Source organism: Vicia villosa, unplaced genomic scaffold (assembly GCF_029867415.1).
Source record: "Vicia villosa cultivar HV-30 ecotype Madison, WI unplaced genomic scaffold, Vvil1.0 scaffold8, whole genome shotgun sequence".
NCBI classification, from domain to species: Eukaryota; Viridiplantae; Streptophyta; class Magnoliopsida; order Fabales; family Fabaceae; genus Vicia; species Vicia villosa.
The window spans coordinates 3,082,462-3,107,370 of record NW_026706811.1 but is presented as its reverse complement, the minus strand read 5'-3'; the positions used below and the strand labels follow the sequence as shown (position 1 = coordinate 3,107,370).

At 37.3% G+C, this 24,909-nt stretch overlaps 1 protein-coding gene across 1 annotated transcript; it reads left to right on the top strand.

Annotated features, from left to right (window-relative positions):
- Positions 1 to 22,335, top strand: LOC131643253 (uncharacterized). Its single transcript, XM_058913403.1, has 4 exons — positions 1 to 355; positions 431 to 518; positions 722 to 979; positions 21,936 to 22,335. The coding sequence occupies exons 1-4, from the start codon at positions 1 to 3 to the stop codon at positions 22,333 to 22,335; spliced, it is 1,101 nt and encodes a 366-aa protein (XP_058769386.1).
- The last annotated feature ends 2,574 nt before the right edge of the window (positions 22,336 to 24,909 follow it).

The window sequence follows — 24,909 nt, the reverse complement described above, 5'->3', positions numbered from 1 at the left end:
ATGAGAATAGAAGAGCTGCAAAGTAGTCTAGAGGCACAAGAGTTGCGTCTGACTGAAAGAACTTCTGAGAGGGAAGTTGAGCAGGCTCTGAAGGCTTCTTTTGTCAAGAAGGACCAGAAGCTGAAAAAACATGGTAGGTCGCAGAAGTCAGAAGTCTTCTATTCTGATGAGGAGAAACATCAGAAGGGAAAGGAGAAGTATGACAAGAGAATGGTTCAGTGTTACTGTTGTAATAGGTTTGGCCACTTTGCTAAAGATTGTTGGTCAAACAAAGAAGAAGCAAAAATAGCCAGAGGAGATTCTGATGATGAACCTGTGCTATTAATGGCTTATGAATCTGATGAGGAACCTGTGAGTTTGTCGTTTTCTGATTATGAAGGGGAAGAAAATAACTCTGAATATTCTGAAGGAGTATTTTTATATGATTCAGAATCAAAAGATGACTTTGAAGATTCTGGAGAAGATTCAGAATCTAAGGCTTCTGAAGATAAGTCAGAACTTGAAAGTTCTGAAGGCAAGTCAGACTCTGAAGGTGATTCTGAGTCTGAAGGAGAATCAGAAGATGAGTCAGAATCAGAAGAAGATTCTGCTTCTGAAGATGAGTTAGAACTTGAAAGTTTTGAAGAAGAGTTAGATTCAGAAGATGAAGAATCTTCTGGAGACTCTGAAGATGAGTCAGATGGTGAATCTGATTCTGATCCAGATTTTGATGATGATCAAGAATCTTTGGTGGTCATGCTTCTGGAAGGGAAAAATCTGAAGACATAGGTTCTGGAGGACAAGCTTCTAAAGATGATCATGTTTCTAGTGTTAATCATGACGTTGAAGGTGGAACTTCTGAAGGCGGAGCTTCTGAAGGTAGTCCAGCTTCTGACGGTGGTCATGATTCTGAAAGAAAAGATTCTGAAGTTGGAACTTCTGAAGGCAGAGCTTCTGAAGGTGATCCAACTTCTAAAGGTGGTGGTCTTTGTCGCCCTCGGTTTTTTACCGTACCTCTCGCGGAGAGATACACGAACTGACACTCTTCTCTTTTTTGCTTTTGTGTTTTTGAAAATCAGAGAGTCGCCACCGACTTTTATTTTATCCAATTAAGGAAAGGTTTATAAAAGAAACAGAAAAAGACCTTTAAGAAATTCTGGGTAAGGGGGTTGGTTATACAAAGGGAAGGTATTAGCACCCTTTGTATCCATGATTATCCATGGGCTCTTTAATTTGCTTAGCTCACTTGTTTTGAATCACTTTTCTCTTGCCTTGAAATGCTTGTATGTGGTTTCAAATACTTTTTCAAATTGACTTTGTAATGATCCTTGTGCGGATGTATACAAAGTGTTTTATCTTTCGAAAGATGTTTTGAAAAAAAGAACGTTAACTTCGTAATGATCCTTGTTTGGATATATACCAAGTATTGTCTTTTTTTTGAAAGTTTTATTTTGAAAAACAACGGTATATGAGTCATTTGTTTGTTTTGATTTGAGCAAGAAAATTAGGAGGTCTACCCTAAGTTGTAAGGTCTTTTCCTATTTCCTTTAGAAAATTCTCCTTTCACCGGATGTAAACGAAAGTTCGATTTTGCATTCGAAACAATAGAATTTGATTTTGATTTTGAAAAGAGTAAAAGAGGGATTACCCTAAGAGGTGCAAGTGTGATTGTGTTTTGATTCACATATTTTATCTTTGAAGTTAGTGACCTAACGCTTCAATTTTTATCTTTGACATACACGCAATTTTATATGTACAGAAATTAAAATGCGGAATGTAAAATGCGGAAAGTAAATCTACGCTATTACATCGATTGTGCGGGAAATGTAAACTACATTATTTACATGAATTTGACAACCTATACACTTGATCTAGGAATTTAAATTGCAAGGAAATAAAAGAAATATTTTTTGGATTTTTTGATGATTGATTTTAATTAGAATTAATGCATGATTAATTTAATTAAAATGAGAAAAAGGTAGAAATAAAATTTAAACCTAAAAATTAAGTTTAAAATATGTTCAAAATGCTTGTCAATTAATTTTAAAGACAAAACTAATTTTTTTTTGGAATTTTCGAAGTTGATTTTGAAATTATTAAGTTAAATAATATATATAATTATACAAATAATTATACAAATAATTAAAACTTAAAGAGAAAAATATTCTAATTATGTACAAAATTAGCCTATAATATATAAACTATATTTAATATAAAGAACAATTCTTTTTATGATTTTTTTTTGATTGGTTGAGATAATTAAAAAGCAAATATATAAATATATACTAATTAATTAAGCAAAAAATATTTTAATATTTAAGAAAAAATAAAATATTTTATGTCAAAAAATAATAGATTATTTTAGAAACCTAAAAATATTTTTATTATATTTTTTTGATTTTTGAAACTATTTTAAATTAATTTTGTAAAGAAAATAAAATAAAATAGAAAATATATAAAACAATGATCATGTGTGGTAATTAAATGAGGTCTATGATACAGTGGCGCGTTTTGATGCGTTAGATGTGTAGCTGGCATGATCTGATGGTGGTTAGAACGAGGACATATGGCGTGTAACAGACCTGCAAAGCACTGGATTAGAGATTTTAAAATTTTAAAACGCGCGCCTCTCAGCCACTCAGGTGAGGACACATCATCGTCTTCAACCTCTCGCCACCCCTTTTAACAGCGTTTTTTGCCTAGAAGCGCTGTAACAGATGAAGCTCATCCCTGCAAAATAGCGAATAGGGGTAAACAAGCATAGAAATTTTTTGCGACCTATCCATTTGATTCGTCATGATTCACTGAATTCAACCATGCCCTTAATTTTGTCTAATTTTGCCTCTAACGAAAAACCCTAAAATAAAGTTCAAAAACCCTAAAATGGTATCTTCGTAGATACGTGTTCAAACTTCAATTAAGTTTCCAGAAACGTTCAGAGCACCTATCTAAACATAAATATGCATTTACATCGTGCTAAACATGCATGTATGGTTGAATTCGTGTCAGTTTTGGTTTGAACAAACCATGAGCTTTAGTGGATGATTCTGAGTGTTTCAAGGTTTGCAATCGATCTGGATAGATTCAGTGATGTTCAAGGATTGTGTTTGAGTGTTTATTTTGTATTGAAAATGGCTTAAATTCAGAATTCGAATTTTGAATTTCTTTGAAAATTTCAAGTGATTACAAGCATGGTACAAGCATATGTCTGGTCCTAAATTCGTGTCTCTTTTTTTGATGAAGTATACTACTTCATTTATAGGCAAAGAAAGTGCTTAAAAACTAAGCTAGGAAGCATTGATGATTTTGTTGAATTCTTGAATATTCTAATATATGTAGCTTTGAATTCAAGCAACCATGGCTTGATTTTTCCACTCTCTTCTGCTGTACTATCCTCTTGTGGCAGAGTTGAATGCTTCTTGATGGCCTTAGCTTAATATCCAAGCTACATAATATCATCCCTCCATTTCTTTTTTCAATTTAATCTTTAATGTGATAAAATTAAACCAAAAAAGAACAAAAATGCTATGGGCCTTGGCTTGGTCGTGGGAGGCCCTTCACATTATGGGTAACATGTTTGGATCATGAAAATTTGGCCCCTTTTGGAAAAAAAAAATTTGATCAATGTTGATTTCATGCATTTTCCCAAAAAATGGTCAACTTCAACCAGGCATAAATCCCTCATTTTTTATCATATGAAGGAGTTCTTGTACTTTTTGGAAACCTCAAAGAGTCCTCTAACCAATGTCTTTGGTCTCATATCAAAATTATTTTCCATGCTCCTTGTGTGTCCTTTTGAAAAAAGTGACTTTTTGTTGACTTTGAAAATGACCTGTAATGTCTTGGTTCATATTTTTCAAATGGTAAATCTAATGACCATGGGACCAATTGCATTTGAAAGATAATTGAATTTCCTTCAAAATGAGCTTTGGTTTGAATTTTTTGGATGAAGGATGAGAGAGTTATGACCAGTCAAAGTTCAGTTGACTTTTTAGGAGAAAACCCTAATTTTGAAACTTAGGGTTTTGTTGATTTTTGATCTTTCCTTGATGAATTATGATCAACCAATGATCAAATGATGCATATTTTGACAAAATATGGATGTTGACAAAAAAATTTATTTTTGACTGTCTGTTGACTTTTTGGTCAAACGGGTCGTCTGTTGACTGTTTGAACTGCTGACTGTGCGTCTGAGCGAGTTGAAGTTTGAAAATTTGTATGGTGGTACTTTGAGATATATGGAGGTCCATGAAATCCATTTGAGGTCTCAAAAACTTGTTCTCCTGAAAAAAACAAGAAACCCTAGTCAGGGACTGTTTGTGTAGGAGACAGTTAAGCGTACCTGATTTTTGTGCAGTGCTGAGTCTCTGCTAATCATGTGATATTCAGAAGACTTCTAGAACAAAAATCTTGGAATTTTGAAATGCAAAAGATTGATTTGATTGATGGTACAAAACACGGAGAATTGCACTGTCAGCGAGTTTGACTGTCAACTAGCTGTCCGGGTATTAATGTAGCAGTTAGAGTGAAAATTCAACAGTCAAAGTTAATTTTTTCTTTTTGTTTTTTGTTGTGTTAATGGTGAAAATTTATTTACATGAGTTGTTAGAAAAAAACAGACATAATAAATAAATAATATATACTGTATGCGAGCAAAATTACCGATAATAACCCTGAAAAACATTTAATGCACAGAAAAATAAATATTTAACTGGCAGAAAACACACAAAATATTATCTTAATAATTAAACAACAGTACGACAGATAGTACGACATTTAAATATTACATAATATAATGAACAGTACGACGAGTAAACGGTACGTTATTAAAAAATAAAAGATACGACAAACTTTAAGAATGACGATTAATAACCCATGCTACAAATGATAACATATAGATGATTGGGAGTGTAAACAACCCAGGTCCACATTTTTCAGGACTATGCAGACAGAAGAAGGACATGATTACCACCACGACGGTGATGACCATAAGAAAACATGTTTCCATCCGCTTCGCCATTTTTGCCGGGGAAGAAGAGAGAATGAATATGAAGTAGAAATTTGAGAGATGAGTTAGAATTTGATGTGAGATTTTATGGAAAGAATGAGAGGTTTTTATAGAATGAAAAGAAGGATAGAGACGTTGGGGAATGAAGTGATTTCGTACAAAAAAGGAAAATTTGAGTGGAAGTAGGATTTGAAAGAAAGTGTATGGTAGGGTTTGAAAAAAAAAGATGTATAGAATAAAGTTAGGATTTGATTTTGAAAGAAAGAGATTTGAAAAGAAAGGAAAATATTTTTGAAAATAATAAAATATAGTACAAAAATTAGTGGGAAACAAAAGTTAATAATAATTTACTTGGTACCAGTACAGTCTGAGTCCCCGGACTCTGTGCCTGCAAAAAGATTTAGTTCTGTACCAATTGCGTCAGTACTATTTATCTGTAAATAAATCCCAAATAAATAGCGTGTGTGAAGTAATAAACATTACTTGGCATTTGTGTAAGAATAAATTCAACAGCGAGCCAAAATACCGTACAAGAAAAATTCTAAAAACCAAGTATTTCATAAATCAGGATATTTAGGGAATAAAAATCCAAGATTATGAAACTCCCAACTTTTAGACAGAAGTCTGTTACCTTCTTTTTTTTGAAAAAAGATGCGGGCAAATTTTGGGGTATAACAGTTGCCCCTGTTCAATCTTCTTAAACCTGAAGAGATTGTTTGAAATCTGAAGGTAGGAGATGATTGAATATTTTAGATGCCCTGAAAATTTGCACTTACCTTGACCGGTTGTGATGTTGGAAATTGCTTTTGAATGTCGTCTGAGAAATGTTGTCTGCAGATCGAAACATTGCCTGAGATGGGCCTTCAGATGCCATTTGGAAAATGTGTTGATGGTTTGTTCATCAGAATGAATCCATTAATTATATCTTGATGAAGGATTTGAAAACCTCTGTATTGACTGTTTCGGAACCGTCCGAGGTTACCGCTTTAAGTCTAGGAGGATGATCGTTACGGAACTGTCCAAAGTTTTCCGCTTTGAAAGTTGATCGTTGTGGAACCGTCTGAGGTATCAGCTTTAGATCTTTGATGGTAGATCGTTCTGGAACCGTCTGAGGTATCAACTTTAGATCTTTGATGGTAGATCGTTCTGGAACCGTCTGAAGTATCGACTTAGATCTATGTTGCTTGTTTTTTGAGTTGGAAAGAGAGATCTCTTCAGAATGAATCTTTGTCCTAATTATATCTGAGAGGACTGTTCGTTTGAATAGAATTCAGGGGAACACTGTATGTGATCTGAAGCTATTAGTCCACCTGAAAAAAATCAAGTTAGTGACATGCAATGTCATGATGCATGTAATGTATGCGTCTGTCATGAAACATTATATGTTGTGTATGAATATGCGTATGATGTATTATGTATGATGTATGATGTATGATGTATGACTTATGCAGTCTTGAGTGTATCAAGCTTCTGGTTGGGAAAATAAATCCCCGCTAGCCATTTGGAAATGAAGGCATTGTGATTGCGGAAGATCTTTGCCGTCTTGTTCGAGTACACTCGGCTGGGAACCTTCTTTGAGAACCAGGGTGCTCTGTTGAAAGATCTTTGACTACTGCTCGGGGATGAAAGGTAATTTGAAAGTTCTGATTTTGATACCCTTTAAAATGGGAATGAGGAAGATGCATAATCCTCCGATGCACTATTTGACCAAGTCCTGGCATGGAGATCACACCTTCTAGGGATAGCAATCTGGAACAGCCCTGCTGGGGAATAAGATTTCTCGAATCACTTTGTTGGAGAGAAAAATCTCATTGAGGAATTTGCTGAGAAATGCACTTCTGTTGGGGATTTTTCTTCTGATGCTGGTTTCGGGATGATGTCAAAATGATCGGGACATTACCTGAATGCTATTCCTGTTTTTCCTGGTAAACATCAATCATATCCAAATGCACATGTTCATTCAAAATTATCATTTGGGACGTTTACGTATTCAAAACAGAAAAAGTGAAAATGTTGATTTTGAGCATGATCTGTATTGATTTTTGAAAAAGAGCCATGATAAGCGGATTAGTACAAGGAGACAAAAATCCTAGTAGTAGGAAATTGTCATAAAGCTTTGGAAAAGTAGAGAAATAGCTATGTGAAAACAATCCAGTCAAGTTTCAATTCTGCTATTGCCAATCTGTCTTCGAGCATCTCATCCCTCACTTGTTGGAAGAAAGTAGTTGGACTGATCGGTGTCTTTGATGTGTTGAACCTTGAAGGTGAGTAGGTAGCCGAACGGAACATAGTTGTACGCTTTATTCCCTAAATTTTGCCTAGCCTGCCTTTTCAGGTTTTCAGCCTACCGGGATAATATTTATTTACTCTCTAATTTTTGCCTGGATCGCCTTTTCAGGTTTTCAATCCACCGAGACGCTCATTTTTTGCCTAAATTGCCCTTTCAGGTTTTCAACTTAGTGAGCTGTTTTAAGCGAAGTACTTTTTGACTATGTCCGCATTCACAGGGTGTGGGAAATCCTCGCCATCCATAGTGGTAAGCAACATGGCTCCGTCGGAGAATATTTTCTTGATTACAACGGTCCCTCATAAGTGGGAGTCCACTTGCCCCTGGGGTCACCTTGTGGTAAGATGATGCGTTTGACAACCAAACCACCGGTTTGGTATGCCTGACTCTTGACTTTCTTATTGAAGGCTTTGATCATACGCTTTTGGTACAACTGACCATGACAAATAGCTGCAAGCCTCTTCTCATCAATCAAGTTTATCTGGTCCAACCGTGTTTGAATCCAATCGTCTTCGTCTAGATCAGCTTCTTTCATAATCCTTAGGGAAGGAATTTGAATTTCAATTGGAAGAACTGCCTCCATACCATAGACTAAGGAGAATGGAGTTGCCCCTGTTGAAGTACGCACAGATGTGCGATAACCATGAAGAGCAAAAGGTAACATCTCATGCCAGTCTTTGTAGGTTACTGTCATCTTTTGTATGATTTTCTTGATGTTCTTATTGGCAGCTTCCACCGTGCCATTCATCTTTGGTCGATATGGAGAGGAATTATGATGTTTGATCTTGAACTGTGTGCAAAGTTCAGTAATCATTCTGTTGTTTAGATTTGTGCCATTGTGTGTGATGATCTTTTCAGGGATGTCGTGCCGACAAATGAGATTATGCTTGATAAACCTGGCCACAACATTCTTGGTGACAGAAGCAAATGACGCTGCTTCTACCCATTTTGTGAAGTAGTCAATAGCGACTAGGATAAAACGATGTCCGTTGGAGGCAGTAGGCTTGATTTCTCCGATCATATCAATACCCCACATTGCAAAAGGCCAAGGAGCCGTCAGGACGTTTAGCGGGACTGGAGGTACATGTACTTTGTCGGCATATATCTGGCATTTGTGACAGGTTCTGGAGTGACGATGGCAGTCTGTCTCCATGGTAGACCAATAATAACCTTCTCTCAGAATCTTTTTAGCCATTGTATGTCCACTTGAATGAGTACCAAAGGCACCATCGTGTATGTCTTCCATAATCTGTTCTGCTTCTTTCTTGTTTACACAACGAAGCAAAGTCGAGTCATGGTTGCGTTTGTATAGGGTTCCATTACTTAGAAAGAATTTGGCAGCAAATCTTCTTAGAAACTTTCTGTCGTTAATGGATGCCCCTTCAGGGTACTCTTGAGCTTCGAGATATCTTTTTACTTCATGGAACCATGGTTTTTCTTCCGTTCCTTCGGCATCGATCTCATTGCAATAGGCTGGTTCATCTTGTCTATAAATGGTGATCATTGGCGCCTCATTGTCCCACCTGACTTTGAACATAGATGACATGGTAGCTAAAGCATCAGCTAGTTGATTTTCTTCTCGCGGGATATGTTCAAAAGTGATTTCTTCAAAGTAAGGAATCAAACTCAACACATATTCTTTGTAAGGAATTAGATTCGGGTGCTTTGTGTCCCATTCCTCTTTGACTTGATAAATTACAAGGGTTGAGTCTCCATAGACCTCCAGGAATTTGATTCTTAGATTGATTGCAGCTTTGAAACCCAGAATACATGCTTCGTACTCGGCTATATTGTTAGTGCAGTTGAAACATAATCTGGCAGTGAATGGCGTATGACCTCCTGCGGGGGAAATGATCACAGCTCCGATGCCATTACCAAGTGCATTAGAAGCTCCATCAAAAACCATAGTCCATCGGGATTCTGGCTCGGGTCCTTCTTCCGGTCCTGGTTGTTCGTAGTCAGTGACTAGCATAATATCTTCATCTGGGAAGTCAAAATTCAACGCTTGATAATCATCCACTGCTTGATGAGCCAGATGATCAGCTACCACACTTCCTTTGATTGCTTTTTGTGAAGTGTACTGGATGTCATATTCTGTTAAGATCATTTGCCATCTTGCTATTCTTCCAGAGAGAGCAGGTTTTTCGAACACATACTTGATGGGATCCATTTTGGAGATCAGGAAAAGGGTATGGTTTAGCATATACTGTCTTAGTCGGCGAGCCGCCCATGCTAAGGCACAACAAGTTTTCTCGAGCAGTGAGTATCTTGTTTCACAATCGGTAAACTTTTTGCTAAGATAGTAGATTGCATGCTCCTTTCGGCCAGACTCGTCATGTTGCCCCAGTACACACCCCATTGAATCTTCTAACACAGTTAGGTACATTATCAGAGGTCTCCCTTCCACTGGTGGTAACAAGATTGGCGGTTTTTGAAGATACTCTTTGATCTTATCAAAGGCTAACTGGCATTTGTCATTCCATCTTTCCACTTGATCTTTCTTCAACAGTTTGAAGATCGGCACACATGTAGTAGTCATATGGGCAATAAATCTGGCGATGTAATTCAGACGTCCCAAGAATCCTCTGACTTGTTTCTCGGTACGGGGTATAGGCATTTCTTGAATGGCTTTGACCTTGGCAGGATCAACCTCAATACCTTTGCTGCTGACGATGAAACCTAAAAGTTTACCGGATCTTACTCCAAAGGTACACTTGTTCGGATTCAGTCGCAACCTGTATTTCTTGAGTCTGTCAAACAGCTTGTGCAGATGACCTAGATGTTCTTCTTCGGTGTTGGACTTTGCAATCATATCATCGACATAAACCTCTATCTCCTGGTGAATCATATCATGGAACAGAGCTACCATTGCACGCTGATATGTAGCTCCTGCATTCTTTAAACCAAAGGGCATTACTTTGTAACAAAAGGTTCCCCAGGGTGTTGTGAAGGTTGTTTTTTCCATGTCTTCGGGGGCCATCTTGATTTGGTTGTACCTTGAGAATCCATCCATAAAGGAGAATACCTTGCATTGTGCAGTATTGTCAACCAATACATCGATGTGAGGTAAAGGGAAATCATCTTTGGGGCTTGCCCGGTTCAGATCTCTGTAGTCTACACACATTCTGACTTTCCCGTCTTTTTTAGGCACAGGCACTATGTTAGCTATCCAAGGAGGATAACTCACAACTTTCAGAAAGCCAGCATTGAATTGTTTCTCAACCTCGTCTTTGATCTTCTTTGACATATCGGGCCTACTCCTCCGCAATTTCTGCTTGACTGGAGTGCTACCTTCTCTGATTGGCAGGCGATGAACCACAATGTCCGTGTCAAGGCCAGGCATATCTTCATAGGACCAGGCGAATATCTCAACGTAGTCTTGCAACATTTGAATCAGTCTTTGCTTGACACTGTCTTCTAGATCAGCCCCTATCTTGACTTCTTTCTTTTCTTCGTCACTGCCCAAGTTGATAACCTCAATTGGTTCTTCATGCGGCTGTATAATCTTTTCTTCTTGTTCTAACAGCCTTGCAAGTTCCCTTGGTACTTCACAATCTTCCTCACTTTCGTCCTCAGTTTGGTAGATCAGATTTTCAAAGTCATGACTGGCAATAGCAGAATCGTTATCAACAGGATCCAGAGTGAATGTGAATCTGCATTTATTTATGTGGGTGTGTGTAAAAACACATAACTATTTGAAAAATGAATAAAGCAAAGAAAGAAAAAGGATCACAAAATTTGAATATGCAAACGTCCCATGATTTTATTGAATGAACATGATCATGATATGACAAACCCTTATAAAAGGACCAGTGTGCTTCGGGCAAGGCACACGACTTTCAAGCTCATGGTTCGATAGTACAGGAACCATTTTTATTTTTGAACATATGGACAGTGAAAACAGGAAAATGCATTTACTCCTGATCAAAGGAGATGACATCTTCAGCTTCCCAGTTGTTCAACCCATTGTTGTGAGCGGGGAATATCCAGTTGCCCCAGTTGCAGTTGTCTTTTGTGTCTCCCACAACATTGACTTCTTTAGTGACGAGATGAGCTGTTGATCCTTCAGGATGAGCAAGATGCTCTGTTGGATATGAGGATCCAGGTTGAGGTATCTCTGTTGGTTGAGAGAGATACTCGATAAGGCCGTCCCATCCAGTCGGGATGACGTCTTGGATAGAGACTTGTGCATTCTGCTGAGTAGTGTACTGTGACAGAAAATAACCCTCGTTATTTGGTATCTCCCAGGCTTCTCCAGGAGTGAAATTGTCTTTGCAATGTTCATCCCATCCAGTTGGGACAATGTCTTCAATGGCGACTTGTGAGCTCGGAGGAGCGGAATATTTCACTATAAAGTCATTGTTGCCACTTGGCTCTCCTAGCGTATCCCAAACTTCTTTAGGTGGACTTTGATATTGCTCAGTAATGGAACTTGTGAGACTTTTGTAATCCTCGAACTGATTATCCCATCCAGTCGGGACAATGTTTTCGATGGCAATCGAATAACTCGGAGGAGCAGTATACTTTACCATAAAGTCATACTTGCCACTTGGTTCTCCCAAAGTGTCCCAAACTTCCATGGATACAGGTGGAACTCCATTGGGATATTGTTGAATCATTCCATCATCTTCAATAGCATTTACTTCTTGGCTGATGAAATGTGTCATTAACCCTCCAAAACGAAGACTTTGATTGTTCTTCTGAGTTCCATTAGCATAGCCCAAACCCAGCTTGTCGAATTTGTAAGGCACATCAATGAGTTGTCCCCATGCTGTGCCACCACCTTCTTTGATTGCAGCTTTTGCATCTTTGAGAGAAGCCATTGTTGGATTTATTTTTATAGCAGGATTAACAGAAATGTGCTTGGCAGTAGAGACATTAGGAGAGACCACCTCAAAAGCTTGGCAGGGGGTTTCAATGAATTCTCCATCCATCTCAACATACTTGGAGTTACTCAGGTGGCTAACCACATATTCTTCTTCACCATGGACTGTGACGATCTTCCCTTTTACTGGATACTTTAACTTCTGATGCAGGGTAGAAGTTACAGCGTTTGCCCCATGTATCCAAGGGCGTCCTAGTAAACAGGAGTATGTTGGATGAATATCCATCACAGAAAAGGTAGAATCAAAGACCTGAGAGCCCACTCTGATTGGGAGATTCACCTTTCTGTACACTGTTCTTGTTGACCCGTCGAAGGCTCCTACCACAACATCGCTTGGTTGTAACACAATTCCTTCGAAGTCAAGCTTTTCCAGTACTGTTTTTGGTAACACGTTCAAAGAGGAACCGTTATCTACCAGTACATGAGATAGAGTGGTGCCATTACATTCAATAGAGATGTGTAGGGCTTTATTGTGATTTTTTCCAGCAGGGGTTAGATCAACATCAGAGAAACCGAGACCATTATTCACGGTTAGATTGGCAACACAATTTTCAAATTGATCGACTGAAATCTCTTGTGGCACATGTGCAGCTTTTAGGAACTTCATCAGGGCCTTGGCATGAGCTTCCGAATACTTTAGCAGAGACAGCATTGAGATTTTTGAAGTAGTGTGCCCCAGCTCTTCGACAATATTGTAATCACTCTTGCAGATGATTTTCAATATTTCCTCCATTTCTTGCTTTGACGGATCTTCAACAGTGACTTCCACCGGTGCTTGAACTGGTTCAACTAGTGGCTCTTTGCCTCGAGCGTTGATACCTTGATTAGGAACTAGGACCTGGACTGGATTAGTAGCAATATTTGGAGAAATTTCTGGTGAAAAGATCCTTCCACTTCTCGTAATCTTACTAGTACCCACAATATTATCAACAGTTGGAGTAGTAAAATTCACGGCCTCTTCAGTCAAGGTATCTTGCTTAACTCCATGGACATAAACATTAGTGTCATAACTCCACGGGACAGCTTTGTTTGAGGAGTATGGAAACGGAGTTGGACTGGTAATGATGACGGATGCCACTTTGGGTGTAGCAGAAATTTTGAAAGGAGCTTTGATAGGGATTTTCAATGGTATGTTGGAAACCACTGAGACATCCTCTATTCTCATCCCATTTGAAAAGACTTCACATAAATCGTCCATAGAAGGGAGCCTCTCAAGCATAATGATACGGCGATCCATCCACTTTTGAATTCCCATTCTCAGGTTTTCACAACCATTGGGTAGGTGTGCGCAATAAAAGCACTCAGGGTCACAACCTGGAAAGTAACCAGCTTGGATTAGCTTTCTTTTGACTTCAAGGAGCGGAGTTGACAATTCTCTCACATCATAGATGTAAACAGTGTCTATGATTGCGTTGATGGTCTTGTCGTGTTTCGGCATAGGTGCAGTGATGACATTTGGAGTCTCTGGAGGATCGAACTCAATTTCCCCAGCATCTATCATGTCTTGTATTTTATTTTTCAGGGCCCAACAGTGATCTGCGTCATGTCCTAGACAGTTAGAGTGATACGCACATGTTGCATCAGGGCGATAACTTGGAGAGGAAGTGTTGACATTCTTTGGAGGATCTTTCAATGTGATCAGATTTGCTTTTAACAAGTGCTGCAATGCTTGAGAGATTGGCATATTGATTCTGGTGAAATTTCTTCTTGGTGCATCTGGTCGACGCGTATATTTTGGTGGTTGATCTTTTTGAGGTGCAGATGCGGAGATCAGAATTGCCCCTACAGATTGGTGATGCTCATTTTTGCGACCTTTCTGACTATGCATTGTATTGACCTCATTCCTCCCACTGATGGGCCTTTTTGTAGTACCAGAGGAAGAGCCTATTTGAATTTTTCCATTTTGAATGCCGCTTTCGACACGCTCTCCAGTCAATATCAGGTCAGTGAAACCTGATGATGAGCTTCCCAGCAAATGACTATAGAAAGGGCCAGTTAAAGTGCCCATGAACATGTCGGCCAGCTCGCGATCAGATAAGGGTGGTTGAACCCTTCCAGCTAGATCTCTCCACTTTTGCGCATATCCTTTGAAACTTTCTTTTGGTGCCATAGACATGCCCCTTAGTTGAGTACGGGTTGGTGCAAGGTCAGCGTTATATTGATACTGTTTGTAGAAAGCAGCAGCTAAATCTTCCCACGTATGAACTTTTGTGCTTTCCAGTTGGTAGTACCACTCGAGTTGTGTACCCGACAGACTTTCCTGGAAGAAATGAATCCACAATTTGTTATCTGCTGTATGAGGTAGTATCTTCCTCACATAGGACCTCAGATGCAGTTTTGGGCAAGAAACTCCATCATATTTTGCAAAGACAGGAACTTTGAACTTTGGAGGGATAACAATATCTGAGACGAGTCCCAAATCATTGAAATCCAAACCGGGTATTTTTTTGTATCTCCATAGCTTTCATGCATTCTTCCAACTGCTGGTATTTGTCATCATCCTGTTCGTCTCCTGAATGAAAATCTTCTTCATTAGAAGAGAGAGAGGGTTTGGCAGAACCCTGGTTGCTATGATTGTCTCCTTGTTCACCATCACCGACTATTTCAGGGATTGGTGGTTTTTTGGACTTTTTGACTGGGATTTTGATCTTCCTTTTCAGGTGACTCAAGCCTACAGATCCTTTGGGCTTCTTTTTCTTCTTGGTTATCAGGGCTTTCAGTTCTTGTTGCCCCTTTGCTAATTCCAGAATTGCTACCTGAACTTGGGCGTTCTGTGCTTCGAGATTCTTGATGCTTGTTTCGGATTCCATCTCTTCTAACTGAAATAAACAGCGAGGAGATGAGAAACCTGTCATGTGAACCTGTTATGCAATGTTTATGAATGAAGTGCATATGCAATGTTTTCAAGGATCTTGGAATTTAGATTTGTTTAAAACAAAGGAGAAACAAACATTTATTAGTTAAACAATTTATTTCTTTTTTTCTTTGCCTCATTCGGGCTTACAAAACAGAAAATAAAGAAAATGAAGGATCCCTCAGGTCTCCCATGGACGCTTTCTCTTTGCACCCAGGAATGTGTTGATCTGTTGTTCTTCTTGGAGTTGTCCGGTGAGCTCCAATACTTTCCTCTCATAGTCTTGACAGTGTGCTTTGAAGGTGTCTCTTTCCTCTTTTAGCTGAACCCAAGATTTCTGCAACTCTTCCAGGTCAGTTGGCATATCCGGATGTAGAATAACTCGAGGTTCGTCTCCTTCAACTTCTGGCTCAATAGTCACAGGTAGAATAGCGGGATATGGCATGATGAACTTCTGAGCATGAGCACGCACCCATTTGAGGTAAGGCTCCATGGGAATAGAGTTCCATTGTCCTAAAGTTTTGCTTTCTACTCTATAGACACTGCCCCACGCATGTATAAACCATCGTCGATGTCTGTGGGAATCATCTTCGTAATCAAACATAATGCCACGGGTAATCATGTCGGGAGGACCCTTTCTCCGTGCATATCCGAATTGGCGCAAAGCTAAAGAGGGGTTGTAAGTGATGCCTCCTTTGATGCCAAGGAGTGGCACATTAGGGTATTCTCCACAATGGTCAATGATAGTAATGTCTCTCTGAAAGAAGTTGTTCCACCGGATATCTGAATGAGATAAAGACATGATTCTACGAGACCATTGCATCCTTTGTTCGTTTCTCAACACTGATCGGGGAAGGTGTAACGTAAACCATCTAGCCAGTAGTGGTACATAGCACATATGAGTTCCTCGTTTCTTCATGGTACGAGTGTGTAGAGAATGTAGTATATCTCCCAGCAAGGCAGGTACCGGGTTACGGGTTAAGAAAATGTTGATGATGTGCACACTTATGAACTGGTTGAGATTTGGGAACAAAACCAACCCATAGATCAAAAGAGCCACAACCTCCTCAAAAGCTGGGTAACTTCTGTTTTTTAGTAGTACTCGAGCCTTTTCCATTAAGAATTTAGCAAGCAAACCCTCGACTCCACTCTTTGTTTCCCAATTGGACTCGATTTCTGACTTTCGCAAGTGTAAGGCAGCAGCAATGATTTCAGGTTTTGGAATCCTTTCTAAACCAGTGAAAGGTAATTGATCTCGAACAGGTAATCCAATTAGTTCAGAAAACTCTTCCAAGGTGGGTACTAACTGGTAATCAGGAAAGGTAAAACAATGATGTTCGGGATCAAAGAATTGGAACAGGACCCGTATCATGTCTTCTTCAAATTTTGAGGTAACCAAATGGAGTAGGTGACCGTGCTTTTCGGTGAATTGAGCATTCCTGATAAATTCTGATATTAAGTCTTTTAGTTCAGATGGTACTGTTGAGATGTTGATTCGGATGTAATCTCTGGTAGCGGGAGCCATTACCTGCAATAACAGAACAAAGGTAAACTCTTTGATCCTTGAAATGATTAGTGAGAAAATGATATGCTTATGATGCTTATGATGTCATGATGTCAAACATGTGGCAAACACAAACAAATCAAACAATAGCCTTAGGTTTAAAGGCTTGCATGAAGTTCATAGGTGATACCCTCCCCACTGAAGTTGAGTTGGTTAAAACCTGTCCTAGAATAGTATTCGGGTTCTATGATCCTTGGAGACAACATCTCAATACGGCGCTCGGACGGCCGATCAAAATATTTCTCGAGGATAACTAACTTCGATCAATTTCAAAGCTAGCTACTTAATAGGCCACAAGTCAAGTTCAACTAAAGGTTCTAAGACAAATTAGTGTTTAATGACATTTCGGAAGCCTAACATACTCCTTGATCGTTTTCAAGGGACATCAGTATAAACCAAAGTGTCGCACTAACGGTGACTACCAGATCAACCGTATCGGTACATGCCGTACAATTTCCTTGGTCTATTGTCACATACTTAAGGTATCTCGAGATTCGGGTTAGAATCTTTCACACAAGCAAATACCCAAACAAACCTTTGAAAAAATAGAACAATCAAGACAAGCAATTGAAAACATCGAAGTGATCTAAACTCTAAAGGTAACCCCTTTTGAAAACATTTTGTTTTTAGAAAGTAAATCCCCAGCAGAGTCGCCAGTTCTGTCGCCCTCGGTTTTTTACCGTACCTCTCGCGGAGAGATACACGAACTGACACTCTTCTCTTTTTTGCTTTTGTGTTTTTGAAAATCAGAGAGTCGCCACCGACTTTTATTTTATCCAATTAAGGAAAGGTTTATAAAAGAAACAGAAAAAGACCTTTAAGAAATTCTAGGTAAGGGGGTTGGTTATACAAAGGGAAGGTATTAGCACCCTTTGTATCCATGATTATCCATGGGCTCTTTAATTTGCTTAGCTCACTTGTTTTGAATCACTTTTCTCTTGCCTTGAAACGCTTGTATGTGGTTTCAAATACTTTTTCAAATTGACTTTGTAATGATCCTTGTGCGGATGTATACAAAGTGTTTTATCTTTCGAAAGATGTTTTGAAAAAAAGAACGTTAACTTCGTAATGATCCTTGTTTGGATATATACCAAGTATTGTCTTTTTTTTGAAAGTTTTATTTTGAAAAACAACGGTATATGAGTCATTTGTTTGTCTTGATTTGAGCAAGCAAATTAGGAGGTCTACCCTAAGTTGTAAGGTCTTTTCCTATTTCCTTTAAAAAATTCTCCTTTCACCTGATGTAAACGAAAGTTCGATTTTGCATTCGAAACAATAGAATTTGATTTTGATTTTGAAAAGAGTAAAAGAGGGATTACCCTAAGAGGTGCAAGTGTGATTGTGTTTTGATTCAGATATTTTATCTTTGAAGTTAGTGACCTAACGCTTCAATTTTTATCTTTGACATACACGCAATTTTATATGTACAGAAATTAAAATGCGGAATGTAAAATGCGGAAAGTAAATCTACGCTATTACATCGATTGTGCGGGAAATGTAAACTACATTATTTACATGAATTTGACAACCTATACACTTGATCTAGGAATTTAAATTGCAAGGAAATAAAAGAAATATTTTTTGGATTTTTTGATGATTGATTTTAATTAGAATTAATGCATGATTAATTTAATTAAAATGGGAAAAAGGTAGAAATAAAATTAAAACCTAAAAATTAAGTTTAAAATATGTTCAAAATGCTTGTCAATTAATTTTAAAGACAAAACTAATTTTTTTTTGGAATTTTCGAAGTTGATTTTGAAATTATTAAGTTAAATAATATATATAATTATACAAATAATTATACAAATAATTAAAACTTAAAGAGAAAAATATTCTAATTATGTACAAAATTAGCCTATAATATATAAACTATATTTAATATAAAGAACAATTCTTTTTATGATTTTTTTTGATTGGTTGGGATAATTAAAAAGCAAATATATAAATATATACTAATTAATTAAGCAAAAAATATTTTAATATTTAAGAAAAAATAAAATATTTTATGTCAAAAAATAATAGATTATTTTAGAAACCTAAAAATATTTTTATTATATTTTTTTGATTTTTGAAACTATTTTAAATTAATTTTGTAAAGAAAATAAAATAAAATAGAAAATATATAAAACAATGATCATGTGTGGTAATTAAATGAGGTCTATGATACAGTGGCGCGTTTTGATGCGTTAGATGTGTAGCTGGCATGATCTGATGGTGGTTGGAACGAGGACATATGGCGTGTAACAGACCTGCAAAGCACTGGATTAGAGATTTTAAAATTTTAAAACGCGCGCCTCTCAGCCACTCAGGTGAGGACACATCATCGTCTTCAACCTCTCGCCACCCCTTTTAACAGCGTTTTTTGCCTAGAAGCGCTGTAATAGATGAAGCTCATCCCTGCAAAATAGCGAATAGGGGTAAACAAGCATAGAAATTTTTCGCGACCTATCCATTTGATTCGTCATGATTCACTGAATTCAACCATGCCCTTAATTTTGTCTAATTTTGCCTCTAACGAAAAACCCTAAAATAAAGTTCAAAAACCCTAAAATGGTATCTTCGTAGATACCTGTTCAAACTTCAATTAAGTTTCCAGAAACGTTCAGAGCACCTATCTAAACATAAATATGCATTTACATCGTGCTAAACATGCATGTATGGTTGAATTCGTGTCAGTTTTGGTTTGAACAAATCGTGAGCTTTAGTGGATGATTCTGAGTGTTTCAAGGTTTGCAATCGACCTGGATAGATTCAGTGATGTTCAAGGATTGTGTTTGAGTGTTTATTTTGTATTGAAAATGGCTTAAATTCAGAATTCGAATTTTGAATTTCTTTGAAAATTTCAAGTGATTACAAGCATGGTACAAGCATATGTCTGGTCCTAAATTCGTGTCTCTTTTTTTGATGAAGTATACTACTTCATTTATAGGCAAAGAAAGTGCTTAAAAACTAAGCTAGGAAGCATTGATGATTTTGTTGAATTCTTGAATATTATAATATATGTAGCTTTGAATTCAAGCAACCATGGCTTGATTTTTCCACTCTCTTCTGCTGTACTATCCTCTTGTGGCAGAGTTGAATGCTTCTTGATGGCCTTAGCTTAATATCCAAGCTACATAATATCATCCTTCCATTTATTTTTTCAATTTAATCTTAAATGTGATAAAATTAAACCAAAAAAGAACAAAAATGCTATGGGCCTTAGCTTGGTCGTGGGAGGCCCTTCACATTATGGGGAACATGTTTGGATCATGAAAACTTGGCCCCTTTTGGAAAAAAAACATTTTTTATCAATGTTGATTTCATGCATTTTCCCAAAAAATGGTCAACTTCAACAAGGCATAAATCCCTCATTTTTTATCATATGAAGGAGTTCTTGTACTTTTTGGAAACCTCAAAGAGTCCTCTAACCAATTTCTTTGGTCTCATATCAAAATGATTTTCCATGCTCCTTGTGTGTCCTTTTGAAAAAAGTGACTTTTTGTTGACTTTGAAAATGACCTGTAATGTCTTGGTTCATATTTTTCAAATGGTGAATCTAATGACCATGGGACCAATTGCATTTGAAATATAATTGAATTTCCTTCAAAATGAGCTTTGGTTTGAATTTTTTGGATGAAGGATGAGAGAGTTATGACCAGTCAAAGTTCACTTGACTTTTTAGGAGAAAACCCTAATTTTGAAACTTAGGGTTTTGTTGATTTTTGATCTTTCCTTGATGAATTATGATAAACCAATGATAAAATGATGCATCTTTTGACAAAATATGGATGTTAACAAAAAATTTCATTTTTGACTGTCTGTTGACTTTTTGGTCAAACGGGTCGTCTGTTGACTGTTTGAACTGCTGACTGTGCGTCTGAGCGAGTTGAAGTTTGAAAATTTGTATGGTGGTACTTTGAGATATATGGAGGTCCATGAAATCCATTTGAGGTCTCAAAAACTTGTTCTCCTGAAAAAAACAAGAAACCCTAGTCAGGGACTGTTTGTGTAGGAGACAATTAAGCGTACCTGATTTTTGTGCAGTGTTGAGTCTCTGCTAATCATGTGATATTCAGAAGACTTCTAGAACAAAAATATTGGAATTTTGAAATGCAAAAGATTGATTTGATTGATGGTACAAAACACGGAGAATTGCATTGTCAGCGGGTTTGACTGTCAACTGGTTGTCCGGGTATTAATGTAGCAGTTAGAGTGAAAATTCAACAGTCAAAGTTAATTTTTTCTTTTTGTTTTTTGTTGTGTTAATGGTGAAAATTTATTTACATGAGTTGTTAGAAAAACACAGACATAATAAATAAATAATATATACTGTATGCAAGCAAAATTACCGATAATAACCCTGAAAAACATTTAATGCACAGAAAAATAAATATTTAACTGGCAGAAAACACACAAAATATTATCTTAATAATTAAACAACAGTACGACAGATAGTACGACATTTAAATATTACATAATATAATGAACAGTACGACGAGTAAACGGTACGTTATTAAAAAATAAAAGATACGACAAACTTTAAGAATGACGATTAATAACCCATGCTACAAATAATAACATATAGATGATTGGGAGTGTAAACAACCCAGGTCCACATTTTTCAGGACTATGCAGACAGAAGAAGGACATGATTACCACCACGACGGTGATGACCATAAGAAAACACGTTTCCATCCGCTTCGCCATTTTTGCCGGGGAAGAAGAGAGAATGAATATGAAGTAGAAATTTGAGAGATGAGTTAGAATTTGATGTGAGATTTTATGGAAAGAATGAGAGGTATTTATAGAATGAAAAGAAGGATAGAGACGTTGGGGAATGAAGTGATTCCATACAAAAAAGGAAAATTTGAGTGGAAGTAGGATTTGAAAGAAAGTGCATGGTAGGGTTTGAAATAAAAAGATGTATAGAATAAAGTTAGGATTTGATTTTGAAAGAAAGAGATTTGAAAAGAAAGGAAAAGATTTTTGAAAATAATAGAATATAGTACAAAAATTAGTGGGAAACAAAAGTTAATAATAATTTACTTGTTACCAGTACAGTCTGAGTCCCCGGACTCTGTGCCTGCAAAAAGATTTAGTTCTGTACCAATTGCGTCAGTACTATTTATCTGTAAATAAATTCCAAATAAATAGCGTGTGTGAAGTAATAAACAGTACTTGGCGTTTGTGTAAGAATAAATTCAACAGCGAGCCAAAATACCGTATAAGAAAAATTCTAAAGACCAAGCATTTCATAAATCAGGATATTTATGGAATAAAAATCCAAGATTATGAAACTCCCAACTTTTAGACAGAAGTCTGTTGCCTTCTTTTTTTTGAAAAAAGATGCGGACAAATTTTGGGGTATAACAGTCTTGAACAAGACCCAGAAGTTAACAAAGGTGGAACTTCTGGTGGTAGTAAAACTTCCGAAGAAAATCCAGAAGGAGATATGGTTCCAGAATCAGAAGGAGATTTTGAACTATTGGGTATTGAAGAAGCACTCGATAAGAAAGGTTGGCTGAATGCCATAAAAGAAGAACTTGAGGCTTTAGAAGGAAACAAGACTTGGAAGTTAACTACGCTTCCAAAGGAGAAGAAAACCATCAGCGTCCGATGGGTTTTTAAGGAGAAATCTGCATTACTAAATGGAGTATCAGAAGTTGCACACTGTAGCAACCAGAAGAAACTTGTAGATGTTCTGATGAATGATGTCAAGACTGTACACCTTATCCGTTTGAGGGATGGAGTTGGTGTTGTAGATTCTGGCTAACTGAATATGAATTAAGGGATGGTATTGAAGAGTAATTCAATATTCAGAAGATGAGCATCAGAAGTTCTGATGTGGGCTGATCTTCTGATGATTACTCAGAAGATGTTGTTGACCAGAAGATGTTATCTTTTGGGTCCCATTAGCTTAGCTATTTTTTTAGTAAGGGTACTTTAGAATTTGTTAGCTTTGTACTATGTGTACCTTTAGACTTGTTCACTAAGTTTACTTTATTAGGGCTGATGTGGCAAGATTTTCTTTTGTATAAATAGGCTTGTAGTAGCTATCATTTATAACAATCAACGCAAGTAGAATATACATTATTATTCTCTCATTCATCTTTGCGCCGTTATTCCTTTGGTTCATTCTCTTTGTCATCATCTTTATTCTTTGTGCACCAACACGATTGTCATAGAATGGGCACCCTTACCACTAGGCCAAATGTATCTTATGAATAAGGTCTCCCTTGAAATCTATATATTATCACTAAAACCTAAATATTTGCTTAATAATACATAAATATTTATTATACTCATAAAAATAAATAATTATAAGGAATTTGACGGTTTCCCAGGGGGGTTTCCCGGTAGACTTCCGGTGAGCTGCCGCGCGTGTGTCTCTATTTTCTCGGTGAAACTTGGAGAGCTCCTAGAAAGATAGCTTGTACTCTCTCAATTTCGGTTTAAAATCCTGGATTTAGGGCTCAGGGACCTTGTTGAGAAGGTACTGTCTGATATCGATTTAGGGCTTTTAGGGTTTGCCGGTTGTTGTTCTTAGCGCGGTCTTCTGCAGCTCGAGGGTTTTCACTGGGCTTTCTTTCGGTTTGCTCTGTTGGTGGTAACAGGGTGTTTCTTGGTTCTTTGCTTTAATCACCTTTCACTAGGGGTTAGGGTGTCTTCTTCTTTTTCCACCAGATGAGGGACTGGAGGTTTGTTTTGTAGGAGAATGGTTGGAAGAAAGTCACCCATTTTCGACAGGCAGGGGAGGATAAACTTAGATGGGATTGTTTTCCGTTGAGTGGCTGGAAACAAAATTTTCCCATTCAACCTAAGGAGGTGACTTCGTTTTACGTTTCAGAATTTCCAGAAGCGACAAGTGCGAAGGATTTGTTCGATTTATTCGGGTGTATAGGGAATGTGATTGAGGTGGCGATTTTGCCTAGAAGAAATAAATTTGGTAAACGTTTTGGCTTCGCCAGATTTGTGGAGGTGGTTGACGGACGGCTGCTTGCGGTGCGATTGGATAATGTGGTGATAGGGGATAAGAAATTACACGTTAATCTACCACGTTATGAGAGAAATCAAGGGGGATATGAGAGACATTCGGGTGTGCAACACAATGCGAAGAAGGGAGGTTTTCAGCATCCTCAATTCCTAAGGAGGAAAATAGAAGAGGAGGAGATCTGAAGACGTTCAATCAGTCTTATGCCAATGTCGTTGAGGGAGGTTGATCAGTGCATTTTGATGCACATTCTTCCATGTTTGTACTCAAGCATTTCTTCCATTTATTTTAATTATTTTTATGTTTTAATATGTTTTATAATTTATTTTATTTTTAGCTTTATTTAATTTTCGCACTTTACTTTTAAGCTTTAGCAGTCTGCACGGAAACGATCATAACAGGAGTTTCGGGAGTCCGATTGAGGCGTTCTAATAATCTCCAAAAAGCTAAGAGAGAGAGAGAGAGCTACGTCTTTCATGTTGGAGTCAAAGTCAGATTCGGAGCCGATAATTCCCAGTTTTGCATTTAAAGCTGCATCACTTTTTATTTTAGTGTTTGGATCATTTGTAATGGGCTGGGTCGACCCGGTTAAGTTGTGAAACGGGTTTGGGTGTTTTCACCTAGGTTAGGCATCCATGAAAACACGGTAAACGATCGACTATTCACGTTTTCTGCTCACTAATTTTTGAGAGCTTGATAATTGTAATGGAGAACTAAACCTCGAGGATCAATTCACTGTAATCAGATGCCGCTTTGAGGTTCTTTTATAATTTTCCATTAATTTGTTCCTTTGAATTCAATCTATAATTACAATTGCTTGCTTAATTTAATTGTTTTTATATGATAGAATTCTTTAATTTGATTGTTGTCTGTTCTTGAATCAATTTCGTGATTAGTGTAGCTTTTGCATTATCACGTTCGATCATATTGTGTTTGCTTAATTCACAATAGTTTTTAATCCGTTTGCTTTATCCGGAATTCAGGGACATAATTCATATAATTGCTATTGCGCTTGTCAGTAGTTTTTGTAATCGAATAGGATCAGACCCGTTTAGGGAATTGGAATTTTATAGGGATCAATGATAAGTCGGAAGTTGATACAGTGGGTTGATTCGTTTCAGCTTATTCAGATAATCACTTTTTCATAATAACTTATTTTCTGCACTTTTATAATTGAACATGAAACAAACCCCCCCTTAATTCGAATTCCAGTCGGTTAGTAATAACTAAGAATCATTGTGAGACGATATCCGAGTTGTCGTTACCGCTAAACTACGTTTTACAAAATACTCGTTTTTGATCCGTGCGCGACAGTGGATCAAATTGGCGCCGTTTCCGGGGATTCTTATCATTATT

Bases quoted from the DNA above. Each gene is read 5' to 3' on its own strand.
- LOC131643253 (XM_058913403.1), top strand. From the start codon at position 1: ATGAGAATAGAAGAGCTGCAAAGTAGTCTAGAGGCACAAGAGTTGCGT. The intron at 519-721 runs GTCAGACTCTGA...ATGATGATCAAG, and splicing joins CTTGAAAGTTCTGAAGGCAA to AATCTTTGGTGGTCATGCTT. The intron at 980-21,935 runs GTTTTTTACCGT...GGGGTATAACAG, and splicing joins GGTGGTCTTTGTCGCCCTCG to TCTTGAACAAGACCCAGAAG.